The sequence below is a fragment of the Haemorhous mexicanus genome, chromosome 1 (genome assembly GCF_027477595.1).
Source record: "Haemorhous mexicanus isolate bHaeMex1 chromosome 1, bHaeMex1.pri, whole genome shotgun sequence".
In the NCBI taxonomy this organism is placed as follows: Eukaryota; Metazoa; Chordata; class Aves; order Passeriformes; family Fringillidae; genus Haemorhous; species Haemorhous mexicanus.
In genome coordinates this window covers 152,909,083-152,930,374 of record NC_082341.1, presented here as the reverse complement: position 1 = coordinate 152,930,374, position 21,292 = coordinate 152,909,083, and the positions used below count along the sequence as shown (strand labels likewise).

Genomic DNA, 21,292 nt, shown 5'->3' with positions numbered 1-21,292 from the left:
CTGCCGAACCGGTGCCAGTGCTCGGTCTACCGTGATCTGGCAGATGGCAGGGGAGTTGACCATTCCTTGAGGAAGGACTCGCCATTGGAAGTGCAGGTTGGGCCGCTGGCTGATTGGGAAGGTAACGGAGAAGGCGAATTGCTCCTTGTCCTATTCATGCAGGGGGATGGAGAAGAAACAATCCTTAATATCGAGTACCGCGCAGGGCTGTCCTCTTGGTATTACTGAATTCATTGGTAGCGCAGTTTGGGTTCTGTTTCTTCCGTCTAAGAAACAAATTTCTTCTTCAGATATCTTGGGTCCAGCAGAGGAGTTCCAGGCAGGAGTGGATGTGGAAGTGGATAGTAAAAGTATTTTTCTCAGAGCAAGAGCTGGAAGAGGATATCTGTTCCAAAGGACTTAAGGAAAATACATCTGTCTGCTAGTGTGGGTTCAACCGTCAAGCAGCGCCTGCTGTTGGTAAATTCTGGAACCATTAGTGTACATTTGAAAGTTAAGACATCAGATCAGGACAGCTGCTTTGCTGTTAAACCCGAGGATCTTTTCCTTTTTCCTGGCGAAGACCAAGTAGTGAGTGTCCAGTTTTTTCCAAAAAGCACAAAACCCCCAAGGTTCTTGAGGAAGTGCCGGGCCACGATGTGAGGGGTGAGCTCCCAGCTCGAGTCTGACTCAGGTTCGGAACTCGACTGGCTGAAGACTTCTGGGCTCCCGGACCTTCTCATTAGGCTTTTACCGCACCCCTCCTTCTTGGCTTTGGGCCGCTTCCTCCCTCTAGGCTCCCCCCATCTCCTCCTGGAGGGGGCTAGCATCTTGTAAGCCTTAAAACGCGAGCTCTGAGCAGTCTCAATAACCCCTCCGTGCTTTTCCTTTCTCTCTTGTTTGCGTGGACGCGGGTGCGGTCGGCAGGGGCAGAGAGGGGCTGCAGTACAATGCGGGCACGCGCTCTCCCCACTCCGGGGTTCACCATCCTGCGGCGCGCAAGGCAGAGGCGCCGCCCAGGCCTCGCCAGGCCCTGAGGTAACGGCAGCACCCCGTGCCCCTGAGCCAACGGCTGCGCTCTGCGCCTCAGCGGTAGCGGCTGCAGTCCGCGCCTCTTGTAACAGTCCCTTCCAAAATGACTGCTGCTCCTCTGCTGCCGGTGCGCCCGGGCTCGGGAGCCGGGGAGAATGTTCCCGCGGCTATAAATTCCCCCACTCAGCAACGCCATGACCCTGTGCGTCCGCCCCCGTACTCAGCCAAGGCTCTGCCCACGGACCGCCCTGTACGGCCTCCCACCTTCCCGGCTCCAGCCGAGATTTCTGTAGGGCCCGCATGACTTTTCCCCATAATTTTAGATTTTCCCCCGACTCTGAGGACATTGCTTCCTCAGCTAGGGCGCGAGTACAATTGTCCCACACCTCCGGGCATAAAATGTGTCCCGGCTGCCCAAGAACCCCTATCTGCAGGAGCCTTGTCACAGCGAGGATAAAATCTCCTGGCTCGCAGTCCACCCCTGACTGCCTAAAAACTTTAAAAATGACCTCAGCGCGAGACTCCATTTCACCTTCGCCGGTCATTTGGGGGCGTCCCCCCCGCCGGAGTCGAACCCACCGCTCCGGCCGCCGTTCACCCGCCCAGGCGACCCCCGTCCCCCGGGCACGTTTCTTCCTTCCCAGGTTTCGGCACCACTTGTTGCCTCCCGCTTGAGGCGCGGCGGCAACCCCTTTTGCCACTCGGTCCAAATACTCGCATACACCAATGTGGTCGACGGTAAATGGCGTTTATTAACCATTGGGTAGGGGTTTTTATAGCAGGGGCCAACGGCAAAGTGACGGTAAAGGGGGAAGGGTCCCTGCTTGCCCGTGGCATCGCGATATTTGCGCACACTGATCTCCCACAGACACCGAATCTTATCTTTAAATTACTCTTTTATTTGGACTTGTACATAACCTTGTACTGACTAAGAAAATTCATGTCATATTAAATTCTGACAGTGGTAATGATCAAAACTCCCAAACCACCTGTGGAAGAATATATGATGAGATATGACTGTCAGTACTCATCTTGCCTTTGGAAAGTATGGAAACATGGAAATAGAGGGCACATCATCAGTGTTAAAATTTGTTGCACTGATTGTCTGAATCCCATCAGCAACACAAAAGTGGAAACTAGAAGCTGCTTCTGAAGGGACTTGTAAGATTCATTTTTTTCTAACTGAGCATAGTTAATACCTGCAAAAAGATCACCTGTGGGCTGGTTGAGTGTGCTCTGACTTCTTTAAAATGCAAGCTGATGCCTTTTTAAGAGATGAGGTCTTGTTCATCTCAGCCTCAAACTGCTGGCTTTAACAGCATTTTCTTCTGAGAAAGGAAAGATTATTTTCCAAAAGAACAGATATTGCTGTGGAATATGAGATGTCTGATGTTGTGTGCAAGAGGCCTTGACGCTGGTTATAGTTTTCTGTAGATGTAAAATTTGTGAGTCTGGCAGACAGATGGAAAACAAGCTTTGCTGAGAGATCACCAATATATTTTCCTTGTGCTCTCTCCTAGCAGAAAATCCACCAGAACCTCTCTATTAGACTCTGAGCTTTCAGACCTTGGAGGAAGGATGTTTTAATCTCAAAGTGTCTACATATATAGGAATGTTTGCAGCATCTTGGTCCTGCCATGGGTGGAAGATGGGAAGAAAAATAAAATTGAAAATGAGGCCTTTGATTAGAAGGCAAACTGCGCTCTATTGGAGGTGATTAGAGACAAACTGTAAACTTTGTCTGGCCATAAGGCAATAGAGTGATTTTCTTGTGTGGTGGCCTGGAAGGCTGCCAGGCTGTTTCTCAGTAACTAATACAGAGTCAGTTATGGGCACAGAAAACAACACCACAAATCCAACTCATTCCAGGGAAAGGGCTCAGACACTGATGGTGGTGATCCCTGCAGGGAACAAGTTTTCAATTTCCCAGCAGGAGCACCAGGTCTGTGTCACTCTCCCCAACCCATCTGCTTCCCAGAGAGGCAGTGGGGAACAATTCAAGAGAAGCTGCCTTCAGATCATTATGGAGACAGTCAGTTCTTTGAGAAGCTAATGATGTGATGGCTAGTGAATGGCTGGGAAGAAACAGATCCAAGATGGATCAAGTCTAACTATTAAAAGGGCTCAGGTTTTCCTTGTCTTATTTCTTACCTCATACGAAAATTCCCTCTTTCCCTGTAACACCATATTAAATCATGTCCTGCCCAAAGACATGCAAAGACCTGTGTGGGCCTTTGTAAGATGGGGTCACTGCAATCTGGAAGGCATTCTGCCCATGACAGCCACCACTATGAGCTTAAGGCAGCATCCTGTGAAGCTGAAACTACCAGTGTTACAAGTGACCACAGGTACATTCTTTTCTCCTTTGTGGGAGTTGTAAAAAGTGATAAGATCTCCCTGAGCCTCCTTTTGTTCAGGCTGAACACCCCCAGCTCCCTCAGATGTGTTTTTTATCAGACTTGAGCTCCAGACCCTTCCCCACCTTCACAGCACTTCTCTGGACATGCTCCAGCAACTCTGTAATCAATACTTGAGTAACTCAGCCAAGTATCTGCTGGTTCTGGAAATCTCCATGTGAGCTCTGGGATGGAGGGAGCTCCTTTTAACACCCCAGCTCTCTCTGTGGATGCTTGTGCTGAGCGGCAGTGATGGAGGGCCTGACTCTTCATGTGCACACACAGTGCAGCCAGGAGAAATGCCACCCAGAGGGATGTCCTGGGTCAGCACAGGCCCTTGGAAGCCACACCACTGCCAGTAAAAGTCCTGGGCTCTGGCACTGTCCCACCACAGCCCATGGGACACTCAGTGGGATGGGTTCACTCTGTGCTAATGAGCTCTTTCTAAACAATGACCTGACATGGTTCAGGGAATAGCAGAGCCCCAGGCCAGGAGCCTTTCCCTAATGGGCAGTGGGAATGTGGCATCCCAATTTTGGGTGGATGGGAGTAGGGAGAATAGTTTGGCTCTGCCTTCCTGCCCTCCTGGCCAAAGAATGAGTTTGGATTGTATAGAGATATGGAAGTGCTGAGCATTTTGAAGCAGACAGGATGCTTGAATGGGGAAGCATTGGTCCATACTACACTATTTTGGGGTGGGTGGGAGTTTCCTCAGCTAGTCATAAATACTGTTGCCAGTTTTTGTGTAGTGGCACAGCTATCAGGTTTGTAAGTAGTTCTTAGGCAAATCACATTCTTCATGGTAGTTTCTTTTCCTGAGTGAATTTGGGGTTTGGTACAGTGACCTGTGAAATCTCATCTGAGATGTTGCTGGCATGAGAAGCTCTGTGAAATAAAGTTCTGACCTCATAGCCAAAGCCAAGAATATGATCATGGAGTCAGAGAATCACTGAATTGTTTGGGTGGGAGGGGAAATTATAAGATCTTCTAGTTCTAACCCCCTGCTAGGGCTAGGGACATCTTTGAGTCAATCAGGTTGCTCAAAGCCCCATCCCACCTGGCCTTGAACACTTCCAGGGATGGGGTAGCCACAGGTTTTCTGGGAAGCCTGTACTAATGCCTCATCACCTTTATAATAAAGAATTTCTTTCTTATCCTCATATCTAATCTAAACTTCAGTTTAAAGCCTTTTCCCCTTGGCCTGTCACTACCTGCTCCTGTAAAGAGTTCCTCTCCAGATTTCTTGTATTATGTGAAGGTTTCTCTCTGCTTACCAAGCCAATGCTGTCCTTGACTTCTCCACATAGAGAACTTGATGCAGCTGCATTTCCTACTTTCTGCTTTTACTTCTGTGTGATTTATCTAGATTTATCTCTGTTCACCTGAATGGCTTCACATCCTCAGACTGAGTTTTGGGGGCTCACAGCTGTAACAGGACACATTTGTTTGATAGCAGGCCTTGGTCATCAGGGATAAAGCTGACTTTGAGGTGTCCTGTGCTGTGCTTTTAGCTTTGTTTCTTTGTGATCAGCAACAGCAGCAAATGGGAGCACACAAAACAAAACAGCCAGCTACATTCCTCACTCATTTACACTGATCTAAAACCAGATTAATTTCACTTTAATGAATGAGCAACTAAGCAAGAGAGTTGGCCTATCACCATACTTTGTACTAATTAGTATTTTTCTTACCAGTGCCTGCAGAAAAGCCAATCTGTTTTGTATTCTGAGCTGAAAAACACCCTCTATGGTAATTTTCATCGCCGGCATGTATGTCATTCCTCTGGGCTTCCGCAGCCTCTTAGAAAAACCTGTTGCAGGGCAAAATAATTTCACCAAGCTTCTGGTGCTCAGCAAGCGTGGGGCACGGAGGGCTGGACATGCTCTCTGCCGTGGGGACTTTCCTGGAATTTAGCTGGCCCCCATTTGCTCATGGCTGGGTTTTGTGGTAGCTGCTTTCCATGCAGAATAGCTCAGCTTTTGTGGCATCCCAGCGCAGAGCAGCGTGAGTGGCAGCTGCGCTCCGCGGCGAGGGGAGCTCTGCCTTTGTTGGAGGGGAGGGTACTTGCTCCCAGTTATTCAGAGCCTCAATTAAAGGAGGCAAACTGTGGTTATTAGTTGTGCTCACTGGGGCAGAGCACAATGAGGTCGGCTCAGTGTGCAAGGGAACCCCCTGGATGGCTCAGGCAGCCCAGGCCTCCCAAAGACCCAGAGAGAAATGGGGAGGGGAAAAGGACAAAGCTTGGGGTGCTGGTGCCAGGCAGGGACACTGGGGCTAGAAGTGTCAAAGGCAGCCCTGCTCCCTGGAGGGGATGAGGGCGATGCGTGGGAATGGCACCGGTGCCAGCAGATCTTGGCAGTGGGGCCTTTGTTCACCGGCAGGATTTGCTGAGCTGATGGATCCCATTTCCATTGCCCCAGAGGAGAAGGTGGCAAGGGGCCAACTGGTCCACACTGGGACTTGTCCAGTGTGTTTTAGAGTTATTAAAAGGTTCTTTTAAGAAATGGATTAACTTCCTCAGCTCTGTTTTTCCGTCTTCTGCTTTCCCCTCTCATGTGTGTTCTGATAATTTTTATAATGAACTTGCAGTCTCGTCGTTTCAGGCTTTTGGACACTCTAGTTAATGGCAATTATGCAGAATATTTATAATCTTATCAAAAAGTGCTAATGAAAAGCTTTAATGGGTCTAGTAATTTTCTTGCAGCAGAGTTCACTGTTCCTTCCTTCACAGAGAAAGTCCCAGCCCAGCATGTGCCCTGACACAGTTCTGCAAGCACAAACTCTTTCTCCCATGATCCTCACTAGAAACAATTTCTTCTTCAGGTCAGCACCTAAAATATTCACTCCCAAAGTCAGTACCTCAGCAAGCCGTGTCAGATAAACTTCCACAAGCCTCCACCACATTCACTTAAAGGCTCAAGCCTCTCTTTAAGAGGGGAGGAATCCCACATGCAAAAGGAGCTGTGCACTTAGGATTCCAGTTCCTATGATAACATTAGCTCCTCTTCCAGTTCTCCCTCTGCATGGATAACATAGAACTGCAAGACAAATCTTGCTGAATAGGCAACTTCCCCAGGAAGTAAAGCTGAAATATCATTTTTCCACCTTCCTTGAGGGACAGAATCTGTGATCCAGGTGAAATAACAGCTCTGATTGCTCAGTAGTTGCACAGATGCCTAACTCCTCTGGAGCATGCACCCACACCTTCTCCATTGCCTCTGGATTTTATAGGCACCTGGAAATGACCCTGCAGGGTTGATTTTCTCTCTTTCTCCCTGATAAAAAACCAAAGCTGGTTGCTCTGTCCTTTACTGGGTGTTTGTGAGCTCTCCTGGCTGTTCTCTCTTTGTGTGCAGGGACACATGGATATCCCAGCCAAGCTCTGGCCCTGCTTTTATTTTGCCTTATGCCCAACACACTCCCTTTTAAAGTCTGGGAAATAACTGCTAAAGAGCTCCAAGAATTACTTTTTGAGGCATCAACTATACAGGTTATAATCTACCTTTCTACCAATGCAGAAAGGGGTAGGATTACCTAAGAAAATAGGTTGGATATTAGGAAAACATTATCCACTGACTGTTTAAGAATTGGAACAGACATCCCAGGGAAGTGGTGGAGTCACCATTCCTGTAAATTTAAAAAAAATGAGTGGACTCAGTGATATGGTTTAATGGACATGGTGGTTAAAATGTTGGAGTCAATGAACTTGGAGTTCTTTACCAATCTTAATGATTCTGTGATTCAGTTCTTCTACAGAACAGGGTTTAAAAAACATTAAAGAAGTAGAGTCTGGCTGGTTCTCAGTGCCTGTGTGGCTCTTGGGTGCAATGACAGCATCTTCACTTCATCACTGAACAAAGGTGAAACCCCCAAAGTGGCCGTGCTGTAAAGAATCCTTGTGGATCCCCACACCAAGTGATGCAGACTGAGGATGCAGAACTGACTGTGAAATTCCACTTCTCATCCATGCAGCCCCACCTGATGCAGCAATTCCCAGCATATCCTCTGCAGAAGCATCACTTAGAGAGGGGGAGAAAAAACCTCCAAGAGGAAAGAAATGAATTGGTCTTTGGCCTAAATTTGAATGGCAGGTTTCAGAGATCCTTGGGAAAATTTAAGTATGTGTAAATAAAAAATATTTTTTAAAACCCCAGGCTTGTTGGACATGCTTTAAAATGTTTAGTGACCTTGCAAAAACACTTTGTGGGGATCAGTTTTACTACAGAAAGCTTGCTGAACTGCTGCTGAGGCATCTGATACAATACAGTAAATCTCCTTTCCTGAGGCCACAAGAATTTTTCTGAAACCCCTTTCCTTCTCAGGCTGGAGAGGAGCATGCACAACGAACACCATGCTGGATGTTGTCCTTCAGGACTCAGAAGAAACTATTGAGCTAATACATTGTACTTCTGCCTGCAATTTCATTTTATTTTAGATTGAAATGTCAATTCCAAATCTCTCATTCCTAGCTGACAGCAGGTAAAATTATCCCTCCCCCACACCATATACCCCTAGGTGCATGGGCTAGCAGACACTGTGTTTTGCAGGAAAAGAAACCTCTCAGAATTGATTTGGGATCTCTTAATTAAATGCCTGTCATAGGGAAAACACTAATTCATCAAGATCAAAACTTCTGGGCAAAACCAATTCAGATTAGTTTTTGATCATGGAGAAGGATTGGGAAAAAATCTTTGAAGCTATTGAAATGCTTTATTTTAAACTTGAGGGTTTTTTTGAAGTGGAGAACTTCTGGTTTTGGTTCAAAATATCAATTACTTAATATGTTTTAAAAAATCAATGCAAACCATGTTCCCCTTTGGAGAGTCAGTGTGCTCAGCTCCCTGGAGGGGGACGATGGGGACAGGTACCACTGGGCTGACTTTGCAGGTCCTCTGGAAAGACAAATTCCCTCATGCTGGGATGTCCCTTTTGTGTCTGTGCAGCTGAAAGTTTTACAGCATTAACTCATCCTGCCATGTCTGTGGGGAGGCTTGGGTTGTGCTGCTGGCAGACTGGAACAACAATAGCACAATTTGATTCCAGGTATGTGAATAAGACAGCACAGGTGTATTACACAGTGTGGCAGCCCTGTGTTAATGCAGAGGGCTTGATAAATGGGTTTTTTCCTGGCACAAATAAGCTTTTAGTGGGGATTGAAGATCTCAGTACTCAGAGGTGGCAGGGCTATAGATGCTGATTGATACCCATGTTCTTTCTTCCTCTTGACTCCTTTCTTTTTTGTGCTCAGGTTTGATTCTTTCCCTTTTCCTTTCTTGCACAGTTGTCTTGTCTGAAATATCTTCTTAGACCTCCTCAAAAATGAGTGGTTGACATTTTTGAGCAGGGAAAACCCTGTCAGGAGAAAGAAAGAGGAAATTGGTATTTGAACTGTGTGCACCTGGCTTGAGTAACACAGCCCAGGTTGTGCCTGCTTTTATTTATTTATTGCTCACAAATCCTTATTTTCCAGGCTCCACTTGTTACATCTTTTGTTTAGCAGAGTGTGGAGCGGGCAGATGCCCTCAAAACCACTTCTGGTCAAGTTGCTTTTCTCTTGGCTGCTTTTTAGGCTTCTGAGGAGAGATTGCTGAAGTGCCCATGGGAAGAAAGCACCCGGATCTTATGGAAACCTCCTTAGAAAGTTTGGGCCTTGTGGCATGTTTGGAACTGGCAGGTGAATCAAGCTGTTTGGATAAAATTAACATAGGACTGAAGTTACCTTCCAAAATTTAAGTCAGAAGTGAACCCAGTGCTTTCAACCTGGCTATTTTTAGGTCTGTCTGAAAGCTGGAAAACCCAGATAGACTCCTAAAAGTCTCTAAATCTGTTAAGACCTTTGCAGATTTCAATGGTCTGTTTAAACTCTTTGGAAGTAAAAAAGTGAACGCTGGGCTTGCTTCTGCCACCCTTCACTCATTTTGAGTAATTTCTTTTTCCTGGTGGACTCTGTAGCACCCTGGAAGGCAGAGAGGGAGCTCTGAGAACCAGCAGCTTGTGGTGGCACCTGATCTTGGACAAGTCCTTTTTCCTCATGATCAATCATCCTCAAGCTGTTTCCATTGGTGTCACCAAGGTTTAACCCCATGAAGATTATCAGATGGATGTCTTCCTCTTAAAGGATCTCTTCTGAAGAGCTGTGCCACCACAGAAGTGTCCCACTGCTTTCTCTGGCTGCTCTTAAGGCTGGCACATGCCTGCCACTACCTTCTGCCTCTGTGTGGCCAGTTCCATGCCCTGCCCAGGAAAGGCCAAATTCAGCAGGATGTGGACAGCAACCAGACAAACTGCTGGGTTTGCTGAGGTGCATCCATAAAATAGCATCCTTCAGCCAGGGTGTGATTTTAACCTGGCTTCTTCTAAGCGGAAACTAAAGTCACTTACTTTTCCTAAACCCTCTCCATTTTGCAAAGGCGATGCTACTGTTCCTTACAAAACAAAACCAAACTCTTAGCCAGAGTCATGTCTTGTATTTATACAGAAATTTCTTTGCTTTCTTCTTTTATTTATACTGCTGCTGGTCAGAGTCCCAAAGCCACATTTAGAGTAGCCCCCAGAAATACCCACATGGAAGAAGATACTGTTCAATTTGCAGTCGTATAATTACACCAGAAGAGTAATGGCAGTCAGAGCCCCTCTTTAAACTCATCCTTGAGCTATATTTCTCTCTTGGAAGTTATTTGAGAACAGCTAGTGTATATTTATTGATCAGCTGAAAAGCCATGAGCTTTGAAACAAGTTACTTCTAATTAATTCACTTTTGGAACTACTGTGAGGGAACAGAATGCCTTACCTGGATTTCCCATTGTTATTCTGGACAAGTAATTGCTTTTACAGAAACTTAACAAATAAAATAACATTTGTGGTCTGCTGAGAATTTGCTTTAAAAAAAATCAATTATAAACTGTGACTTGGCATCTCAGCTTTCTGGCAGTGCTCAGAGGAGGAGAGTCCATGCTCTTGTCTCCGTGTTGTGGCACATGGGAGGATAATGGACAGACTGTCTTGTCCCTCCAGCCAGCAGTGGGAACTGATGGCTTCAGCAGATCTGTATCTGCACCGCTCCATTGGGCTCATCTGGGGAATGTGCCTTTGGTGAATGCCCAGTGCAAGTGAGATTGATGGGGTTTTATAGCAGAAATTCTGTATTGTTCCTATTCAGTGAGAACCAACCTACCAGAGCTTCACACCAAGTTTATTTTTAATCATCCCACTTGTTTCAATTACAGGACTAGCACAGAATTGCTATTTAAAAAACAAATAAAAACCCTAACTCTCATATGTTGATGGCATTTTACAATGTTTGAGTCCATTCTAAAATCAGTCATTGCTGTAAGAGATTTTGCATTTTTTGCTACTGCTGCTACCAGCTCCCTGTTGTGAAATTTGCTGCTGGCAGAATTTTGCTTCCATATTACTTAGCACAGGAGAAAAAAATAAGAGAGATCTGCTTGAGTTTGTGAAATGCTTCTCCTGTTTCTACAACCAGCATTTGCATGTGTGGTACTGATCTCTCTAAGTTTTTAAAGAAGTGCAAAGCACAGATGTTTTACCTTTGGTCTTCTTACACACCATAGAAATCTCATTGTTCATTACTCAGGTGGATATTGGAATTGATCCATGTCCAATGGTGCAAAATCCAAGAATATAAAAACTTTATTTTCTAAACCTTAAAGAGTGAGAAGGGGAGAGAGAATGATGTAATTTTTTATGCTTGGCAGTTCTGTGGCTGTGAGATGGTGGGCAGGTGAGACAATCTACCTGGAGTGCTTTCTGTTCCCTCCACAGACTGCTCATTCCCACCTGTACCCCTAAAGAGGCCCTTTGTGCTGATCTCTTCTTTCTGCACTCTTGGGATCCTCCCTTTGGTGGGTGGGGTTGCTTTGTCTCCCCACAGCCAGGTGAGTGTACCTTTGATCTTGGCTCTTCGTCTGGGACACAAGGCCAAGCAGGAAACCTTTCTAGCCTTGCAGCACCCTGTTCTCTCCAACCTCTGAGGCACAGGCAGCAAACACCTAAAATTGTGCCAAAAGAGCCCAGCAGCTGCATCAGGAGTGACGTGTTCCATCTGTGCCAATAGAGCAGCCACTGGGGCAGGGCTTGCTGCTGTGGCTGCTGGCTCCTGGAGGGTGTGCTCCAGTTCAACTCCACACTGTCATCCTGTTAAATATTTTATGGGCCATTAGCATGAAGACATGCTCATGGCAATTCATCTGCTAAGGCAATGGTTGGCCACTCAGGAGAATTGGTGGCTCACTCCAGTCAAGGACACTTAGCATGGTGAAGCTTCACCTCTTTCCCAAAATGAGAGAAGGAGGTGGACTCGTGTCCCAGAGCAGCAATCAGCTCCTGGCCTGGATGGAGAGCAGCTGCTAATTGCTTTCCTCAAAACCTTGTGCTGTTTGCTGACAAGCTCCTTGGCACACAGTCTCTGTGTTTGTTTAGGGGCAGACACAAGCAAATTAGCTTAGAAGTGCCAAGGCCTGATGCTATTTTCATAGTTCCCAGAGTGCCACTTATTCCCTGTGGGAGCATGTGCAAATTAATTCTGTATGCTGCTCACTTAAATGGTGCTAATTGCATCAGTCCCCTTGACAATATCCTTCTGCTGCCAGTCATACTATGAGTTTCTAGCATTTGTGTGGGTGCATTAGAAGGGGAGAGGTTCTCTGAGCACCCTGCAGGGCAGGTATCCTTTGGAAAGATGACTCCTTACCAAGATTCAGGAACTTCTCTAGAAAATTTTAAACAGCATCTGAAGCTGACTTTATGGTTGGATTATGGGGTCAGCCTAGGGATGGGGCTGATGGGCTGTAAAGGATTCCCTGTGCTGGTGGAGGTGTGTAGCTGTCACTTGTGTGCTGTTGGGGTGGGAGCACCTCTAGGAGCATTGTCTTTTTTGGAATCAAGTTCCAGAGCACAGGGCAGAGAGAAAGGAAAAATAAAAGAGGCAATTGATAGTAACAGAAGGAGAAGAGAGAGATGCTTGGATCCAGGGTCAGAAGATGGTATAAATGCACAGTGCAGCCTGCCACATTGTGGGGAAAACAGTATTTTTTACATCTCTCCAATGTGAAACTCCAGTGTGAGGCAGGACAGGAACAAAACTGTGGGAGAAGAATTTAACCTTTTTTTTAAATTTACTTTTTCGCCTTCAAAAGGACTTCAAGTTTGCAAATGCCAGAACTCCCTGTGTTCCTGCTGTCCCTGTTTAAACAGGATACAGTGTTGCTTTGCTGTGCATGCAGCCCCCTTCCCACTTTCCCATTTGCACTGAATGCATTTAAGGATTGGTGGCCTGTGACCACAAAATCAATTAGCATTGTTGCTTTTGATCTGTCTTAGAGAACCCTTAGCCAAGGATGATATTTATGGGCTATATCTGAACTAGTGACTGTAAATGTGGCCAGAAGCATTCCAGGGCAGTGGAATGCACTCCTCTGCCCTGGGGTCCAGCACGTTTCTCCCCAGGCAAGCTGACACTCCACTGGAACATGTCTGGGGCCCAGATGGGAACTTGCAGCATGCCAGGGAATGTTCCTGGTCAGCAGCTCTCTGGGTTTGGAGGCTAAGACCATTTGCTAGCAGAGATATGGGCTTGAACATGCCTTGGCCTCAGTGCCCAGGAATGCACCCAACCATGCTTGTTTTAATTGGATGGATGTAACTCTGGTGCCTTTGATACATGTCTAATTTGGGAACTGTGTGTTCCTAGATTTCCCCTAGAAACAATGGGAAGAAAGTGGCTTTTTCAGGGCTACATCAGGGCACCTAAATTTGGTTTCTACTCTGAATTGCTCTTTGAAGGAGCCCTGCTTCTCCATTCTGTAGAAAGAGCCTTTCAAAGAAGAGTGTCCTCTTGCCTAGACCTTAAATGAGTGTTGCAGGGGAGCTCTCTGGGGTATAATACCCTGCAGTAATTTTGCTCACTCTCTGTGTGGAACACACCATCTGCTGAACAGTGCCAGCACTGAATGGATGGTCACACAGAAATTCACTTCTTCTGGCCTTTGTGCTGAAAAAGGGGAGGGAGCCCTGTGGACACAGATCCCAAGAGTCCCACTGCAGTCACTTGGGACTTTCTCAGCAGACAGGGGAGCCTGGGGAGCAGTTCAGCTGGGCACTGGTGCATTTTCAGAATAATGTTTTAGTGGAAAAATGTGACAGCTTTATGAGGAGGAGGGGGGGCTGTGGCTGTGTTTTCTCCACCTGAAAGCTGTGCTGTGGTGAGGGTTTGCTATTCCCTTTTCATTTCACCATCAGCATTTATGAGCTCTACAAGAGAGCTGGAGAGGGTTTTTTGGCAAGGGTTTGTAGTGATAGAAAAAGGGTAATGGTTTTAAATTGGAAGAGAGCAGGTTTATATTAGATACCATGAAAAAATTCTTCACTGTGAGGGTGGTGAAGTACTGGGACATGTTGGCTAGAGAAGCTGTGGATGCTGGATCCCTGGAAGTGTTCAAGGCCAGATTGGATGGGGCCCTGTGAAACTTGGTCTAGTGAAAGGTGTCCTTGCCCATGGCAGGGGGGTTGAAAACAGAGGATTTAAGGTCTCTTCCAGCCCAAAGCACTCCATGATGCTCTGATTCTATCACTGTAGTGACAGAGAGCCTTTGTATGAGAGCAAATATGGAAACCTCATCCAGCATCACTGCAGGCATTATTTGAAAGAAAAAAGACAGAACCAACCTTGGCTTCAGCAGCCACAAACAAGTGATTTTCCTGGCACTGATGGACTTCAAACCCCATGGTGTGAAGATTCAGTGTGATTTCAGAAAGGAAAGGAGAGTTGCACAAGGCATTGAACTGCAAGGTGTAATCATATAATTGCTGTGATGCTCTGTTGTACCTACACCTTGCTACAAATTATAATGTTAGTACAGACACTATTGCAGTATCATTACACTGTCAGGGCTGCCTGCCTCTGTAGCTGCAAAAAATGCCACATTTTTCCTTATAAATTTGTTTCCATGGTGGGTGGCACTTTATGGATTGTGTTATTTTCAGGGAAAGAATATCTGACAACAAACATTTGCCAAAAAATATTCAGTTAATATGGGCAGAGAGTGGAGGCATTCTTTCAAAAGACACATTTTTAAAAGAGTGAGGGGAAAAAAACCCTTAAATTTGTAAGCTATAAAATGGTCTATGTGTGATGTTTTATAAAAGAAAAGAAAAGAACAAATAAAGGTAGTACTATATATAGGAGTCATCAACTGACTGCAGGGAATTAAATGTGCTGGAGGAAGTGCTGCACAGAGAACTGCCTGCGTAATTAAAGAACAGAGCTAATGGGCTCTGGGAAAGCTCCTCTGAGAAACTACTTTCATGAAATATTCTTGACTTTAGGAAAAAGGTTTCTCACCAGGCCCCTTCCCCTTTAAATGCAATCTTCAATGGGAAAATTATTTCAATGCAGAAAACATTTGCAATACTATCTACATTGCATAAGAATATGAAACCCACCCACTCCTTAACCCAAATTCCTCTTTCTCACCAGGCTGTCTGCCTGTAAAGTTTTCTGCCTGTAAAGTTCAGGGAGACAACTTTTAGGGAAGCCTGCATTTGCCCTGCATTGCTTTATTCATGGGCAGGATTACAAGGGGCTAAACTTCAATGTCAGGGTATGAGACATCTCAAATATTTGGATTGGGAGTATCACACCTTTTGAGAGAAACTAGAGAATTTCTCTTGTGGGAATGGAATAATGATGGAGATTCAGTGTCTGAATGTCTGCCAATGCACTGGGTGCTGCTGAGATTCTGGAATCCTGAAATTCTCAGTCTGGAAAGGAAAAAAAAAAAAAAAGAAACATGATAATAAATAATGTTTGCTTTAACCTTCTTGTGTTTCCATTCTCACCTCTCTACTTTATTCTTGTGGAACTTGACAGCTACACATGTTCAGCATTCATTATACACCAGTCCCCAGAGGAGCCCTTGGCAGCTGAGGGCTTGCTTATCCTTGAAAGAATTAAAATGAAAAGCAAGAAACTGTTTCAGCAGAGTCCTATGGACACAAGGATGGAAAGCTGGCAATGGGGATTTGTGTTTCCACTTTACAGAGAAGGTTTCTCTATAGAAAGCCTTAAGGGGCAGCAGAATCACACCATTCCTGGCCAGAAATTGCTATAACATACACAATAGCCTGCCTTCCTTCCTTCCTTCCGCCACTTTCTTTCCGCCACTTCCTTCCTTCCTTCCTTCCTTCCTTCCTTCCTTCCTTCCTTCCTTCCTTCCTTCCTTCCTTCCTTCCTTCCTTCCTTCCTTCCTTCCTTCCTTCCTTCCTTCCTTCCTTCCGCCACTTCCTTCCGCCACTTCCTTCCGCCACTTCCTTCCGCCACTTCCTTCCTTCCTTCCTTCCTTCCTTCCTTCCTTCCTTCCTTCCTTCCTTCCTTCCTTCCTTCCTTCCTTCCTTCCTTCCGCCACTTCCTTCCTTCCGCCACTTCCTTCCTTCCTTCCTTCCTTCCTTCCTTCCTTCCTTCCTTCCTTCCTTCCTTCCTTCCTTCCTTCCTTCCTTCCTTCCGCCACTTCCTTCCTTCCTTCCGCCACTTCCTTCCTTCCTTCCTTCCTTCCTTCCTTCCTTCCTTCCGCCACTTCCTTCCGCCACTTCCTTCCTTCCTTCCTTCCTTCCTTCCTTCCTTCCTTCCTTCCTTCCTTCCTTCCTTCCTTCCTTCCGCCACTTCCTTCCGCCACTTCCTTCCGCCACTTCCTTCCGCCACTTCCTTCCTTCCTTCTGCCACTTCCTTCTGCCACTTCCTTCCTTCCTTCCTTCCTTCCTTCCTTCCTTCCTTCCTTCCTTCCTTCCTTCCTTCCTTCCTTCCTTCCTTCCTTCCTTCCTTCCTTCCTTCCTTCCTTCCGCCACTTCCTTCCTTCCGCCACTTCCTTCCTTCCGCCACTTCCTTCCGCCACTTCCTTCCTTCCTTCCTTCCTTCCGCCACTTCCTTCCTTCCGCCACTTCCTTCCTTCCGCCACTTCCTTCCTTCCTTCTGCCACTTCCTTCCTTCCTTCCGCCACTTCTGCCACTTCCGCCACTTCCGCCACTTCCTTCCGCCACTTCCTTCCGCCACTTCCTTCCTTCCGCCACGTCCTTCCGCCCCTTCCGCCACTTCCGCCACTTCCTTCCGCCACTTCCTTCCGCCACTTCCTTCCTTCCGCCACGTCCTTCCGCCCCTTCCGCCACTTCCGCCACTTCCTTCCGCCACTTCTGCCACTTCCTTCCTTCCGCCACTTCCTTCCTTCCGCCACTTCTGCCACTTCTGCCACTTCCTTCCTTCCTTCCTTCCTTCCTTCCTTCCTTCCTTCCTTCCTTCCTTCCTTCCTTCCTTCCTTCCTTCCTTCCTTCCTTCCTTCCTTCCTTCCTTCCTTCCTTCCTTCCTTCCTTCCTTCCTTCCTTCTGCCACTTCCTGCCTTCCACCTACCCACCCACCCACCTACCTGCTTTTGTCTCCGCTCCTTTCTCATTGTCTTTTATTTTCCTTTTTGTTTTCTCTCCAATTTCCTTAAATTTCTTTTGAAATAGCTTGGAGGCAAAGAAACTCAAACAATCAGATCACTTTTCCAAACTTGCCGCCCGATGGTTACATTTTAATTGTAATAGGTTATTTAATGTTATTTTAGTGTTAGTGAATGTTCCTGAGCCAACACATTCTTCTGACATGTCTCTTTGCAGAACATGTACTCTGTAGGACATATTGTCTCTTGCTTTTAAAATATTTGAGAGCTTTAGGATCTTTAGGATTTTTTTTTCTTAGGGAAAGTTCTGAAAAAATGATGTTTGAAGGCTTAAGTCCCTCCTCATCAAATATATTTCAGTGTGATTTACTTACAGAAAAGGGGGGATCTGCAGTTAAATTACTCTCAGAAATGCTTCCTTCAACAAGAAGCTCTTACAAACCAAGGACACAGGGGTTTCCTGGGCTGCCAGTGCCCATGGGCAGCTCCTGCCCAGCCTCTCACCCACCTGCACCCCCAGGTCCCTCTGGGCAGGGCTGCTCTCAGTGCCTTCCCTTCCCAGCCTGGATGGATACCAGGGGTTGCCCTGACCCAAGTGCAGCACTGTGCCATTCACATTCTCTGAAAAAATTCCTTTGCCCAGGGTTTTTCTTCTGGGAAGCTGAGAAGCCTCAGATAAAAAAGGAAAACAATTCTCATCTCATTTGCTTCTCCTCTGTTTTACTCATGTGGAATGTGTTTGGAGATTGTTTACCCACATGTGATTGTTTCATTGGATTCTGGTGTGAGTTGTTTTGACTCTTTGGCCAATCAGTGCCAAGCTGATTTGCGATTCTGAAAAGAGTCACAAGTTTTCATTATTAACTTTTTAGCATTGACTGTGTATCTTTTCTTATTCTTTAGTATAGTTTAGTATAGTATTCTTTAATATAATAAGGTATCATAAAGTAATAAATTAGCCCTCAGAGAACATGGAGTCAGACTCATCATTCCTGCCTGCCACAAGGGTCCCTGCAAATACAACACAGCACCAGCACCTGGTCTTTTTAAACCCAATGAGATTTCCATGAGCCACTTCTGGAGCTTGTCCAGGTCCCTCTGGATGGTCCCATCCTTCAGCTGTGTCAACAGCATCACTCAGCTTGGTGTCATCCACAAATTTACATTCTCAGAGCTTCCTAGTACCTCTACTTATGGGCCTTTGAAATGTTGATAATGTAAGGCTATTAGAAGTTGAAAAATGGTCCATATGTAAGGTATAGAGCAATTTTCCTGATCTCACTCACAAAAAAATAATATTTGATATTGAAGCCAGTGAATAAGGTATTACAGAGAAGGAATTAATATGTATCCCTATACAAGAAGTATAATTTTATGAGAAAGAGGTCATTACTAACAAAACTAATTTTCTTCTGTGGAGTTACAGTTTGGTTGATATGGTAACTACCTTGATAAAATACATTTGTTCTTTAATAAAGAACATTTTTTCTTAGGCATGGTTACTATGTTTTGAATTGCATTTGCATTAAAAAGTACCACTCTACAATGGATTAAAAGCTGACTGATCTCATGTAGCAGGTGTCAGTGGAAAGTCATCATTCCTGGTGCAACTGTAAAAGAATATTTAGCACTTCTGTGCTATTAAAAATTTCCATGAACCCCATGGATATAAATGCAAATTCTTTGCTGATAAAAATTTTGGATAAAGCAAATGATTGACAGAATATTATATACGGTTGCAGACAAGAAAGAAGTTTTAAACAATACATATTTAAAGGCAACTGCAAGCAGAGGATGTAACAAGGAGCAGAGGCTGAAAGCTCAGATCAGTCAGCTGTACTTTCTCTTCTGTAAATCTGTAAAGATTTACAAATTAGCAGAGCCTTAGCTGCAGTGCAGATTTTTTACTGTCCCATTTTCTGTGGGTGCTCATTGCTGCAAATCCTCCAAGCATCACAAGTGTTTACTCAGAGTTTTGCCTGGCAGTAGCAGAAAAAATGGGCATAAATTCTCTTTGACACTAAAATGTTCATCTGTGTCAGGAGTTTCATAGAATGGCTCCAACAGAAGGAGGGCAGCTTTGTCTTGCCTTCACAACAATACAGATCTGGGTGTGGCAATGAGACCTGGTGGCTCCTTGGGACTGATGGATGCTGTCAGTCCAGCACTCTGCTCCTTTGGACATACAGAGATGTTCTGCTAACTTCGATGGGAAAGTACCAACTTAGTCTGAGCCTCTGTGAATTATTTTGTGGCTGGAAAGACACTGGAAAGTGAGCATTGCAATAAACTTCTTTCCCTTGCCAGCTATTTATGCTCATTCCTTAGATGCAGGCAGGAGGGGAGGAGTTAAAAGGAGCACAGGACGTTTGTAAAATACAGGCAAAAGTGAGGCTACAGTTCTTTAAGAGGTAATAAAAGATTGTCCCTATCACTATCTGCCCATGTGAAAGGTCCCTTCCACACTTTTTGAAAGCCCCTTTTAATGGAAGGTGCTATAAGGTCTTCCTGGACTTTCCCTTCTCCAGGCTGAGCAACCCAAGCTGTCTCAGCCTGTTTTCACAGGAGAGGTGCTCCAGGCCTCAGATCATCTTTATGGCCCTCTAATAAGTCCAGTGTTATACATATAATGATATATATTTATTATTGCTGTTGTTGTTGTTACTATTGTTATGGTTGTTTTGTTATTGTTATAATTATAATATTGAACATGTACAGACCTGATATCTCCACCAGTTCTTCTCATTAAAATGATCCCTTGAGCTACCTGTCCCCATTGTTTACAAGTGTGCAATAACCTATTGATCTGGGAAAAGAAAGCATAAATAAAAGTTATTTCAAAGATTTGGCAGGAAAGGGGTGGATATGTAGACGGTTCTCTGTGGAAAAGCATTTGTCTGCAATTGTGTTGACACTAATTGGGAGCATGAGAAATGGCTGACAAAGACTGGGTATTTTCATGACTTTTTATAACCTGTGTGTAGGGGTGAATACTCTGTAAAGTTTTAGTCATCTTACTCCAACTTCTGCTTGAACAAAGTCAGGGAGGTTTTCCAGAGTAGGAGCTGTCCTTCCTGAAAAGTTTGGGCGGCACCCCAATGTCAGCTGGCCTTTCAGAACTTCCCTTCCTGCCAAGCTGCGAGTGGAAGCACATTCTGTATTTTCTAAAGTTTTTTTGTAACTTTCATGCAGATTTACAGACTGGAGAAAGACACAAACCCAGAGTGTTGTCCCAACTGATGGAAAGGCTCAGTTCATCTATTCTCCCTTCCTGTCTGGTCAGGCAGAAAAAAAGGGCTGAGAACTAGACATGGTGTACTGGGTTTCTTGTCCATAATGAAATTAGGCTACAGGGGAGAGGAAGGGTATTTAGGATGTGCAGATGGGATGGAATTATTGCTGAGGTGCCACGTGCAAGTTCTGAACAAAACCCAGGAGATCAGATCAGCCTTTGTTAGTTCTGCAGCTTCCACAATGATGTGTTTCCTTGGGATAATTTTGTCCTGGTCCTTTTGCTTTTCAGATGTCCTGTGTCCAAATGTCCATGTGGAAGGAGACCGGTTCAAACACACCAATGGGGGCACTGATGAGATCCCAGGTAAACAGACACTCATTCTGCTCTCTCTCTGGGAACTGAAATAGCACAACTGTGCATGTCTCGTGTGATGCTCTGATTCATTGCACTTTTCCTAGATGGAATTTTCTTATTCCAACACAGGTTCAGTGGTGAGAAAGTGTATTAGAAACTGTGAGGCTCCAAATGAGTTATCTGTTGACAGCCAACACCAAATTGATCACAAACTTTCTTTTGATATGACATCAAATTAAAAAGCCAGTGGAGCTTAGTGGAGTGCAATAAGCCTCGGAGATCACTTTTTTCTCACCACTGCACATTTAGTGAGTTTTAATGTCCATTTATTTGATCTGTGATTGTTGTGGAAATCCAAGCACAGTGGTAATTACCACTGGAGAAAGGTTTATGTGTGCATTTATATAAATAAAAGGTTTTCTGAAGCACTGGTGAGAGATCAAGGGGAAATACTGTCTGGTGATAGCTCTGCTTTTCTGTGAGCTCTGATTTATCTTTTCAGCCAGCTGAAGGACTTAATGTCAGATATTTACATGGGCTGTGCCTCTTTTCTAGCCTCCCAAGACTGCTTGAGCTGCTGGCAGAGAAAAGGTGCCCATCAAGGTTGCATTGGGAATAATTGTGACTGACCCACTGCAGTGGAAGGCTGAAGGTTCTTCTGCAGCTTGATTCTGAGTAGAAATGCTCAGTGTTTGACAGCTTTGCTACTCATTCAGAATTTTTTCTTTGGAGGATTTTCACTGCCTGCACAAAATACCAGCTCCAACTGTGCTGTCTGTGGGCAGCTTATTTTGGCTGCATTCTGATTAGATCTGAGCCTGTGATAATGTTGGGTGGTAACATAT

General features: G+C 45.3%; 1 protein-coding gene across 1 annotated transcript in view; it reads left to right on the top strand.

Annotated features, from left to right (window-relative positions):
- The window catches only part of COL22A1 (collagen type XXII alpha 1 chain), a 221,117-nt gene that overhangs the window by 23,437 nt on the left and 176,388 nt on the right, over positions 1-21,292 (top strand). Inside the window, exon 3 of the mRNA XM_059867554.1 lies at positions 20,382-20,456. Coding sequence (XP_059723537.1) covers positions 20,382-20,456 — 75 coding nt within the window. The remainder of the gene's footprint in view (positions 1-20,381; positions 20,457-21,292) is intronic.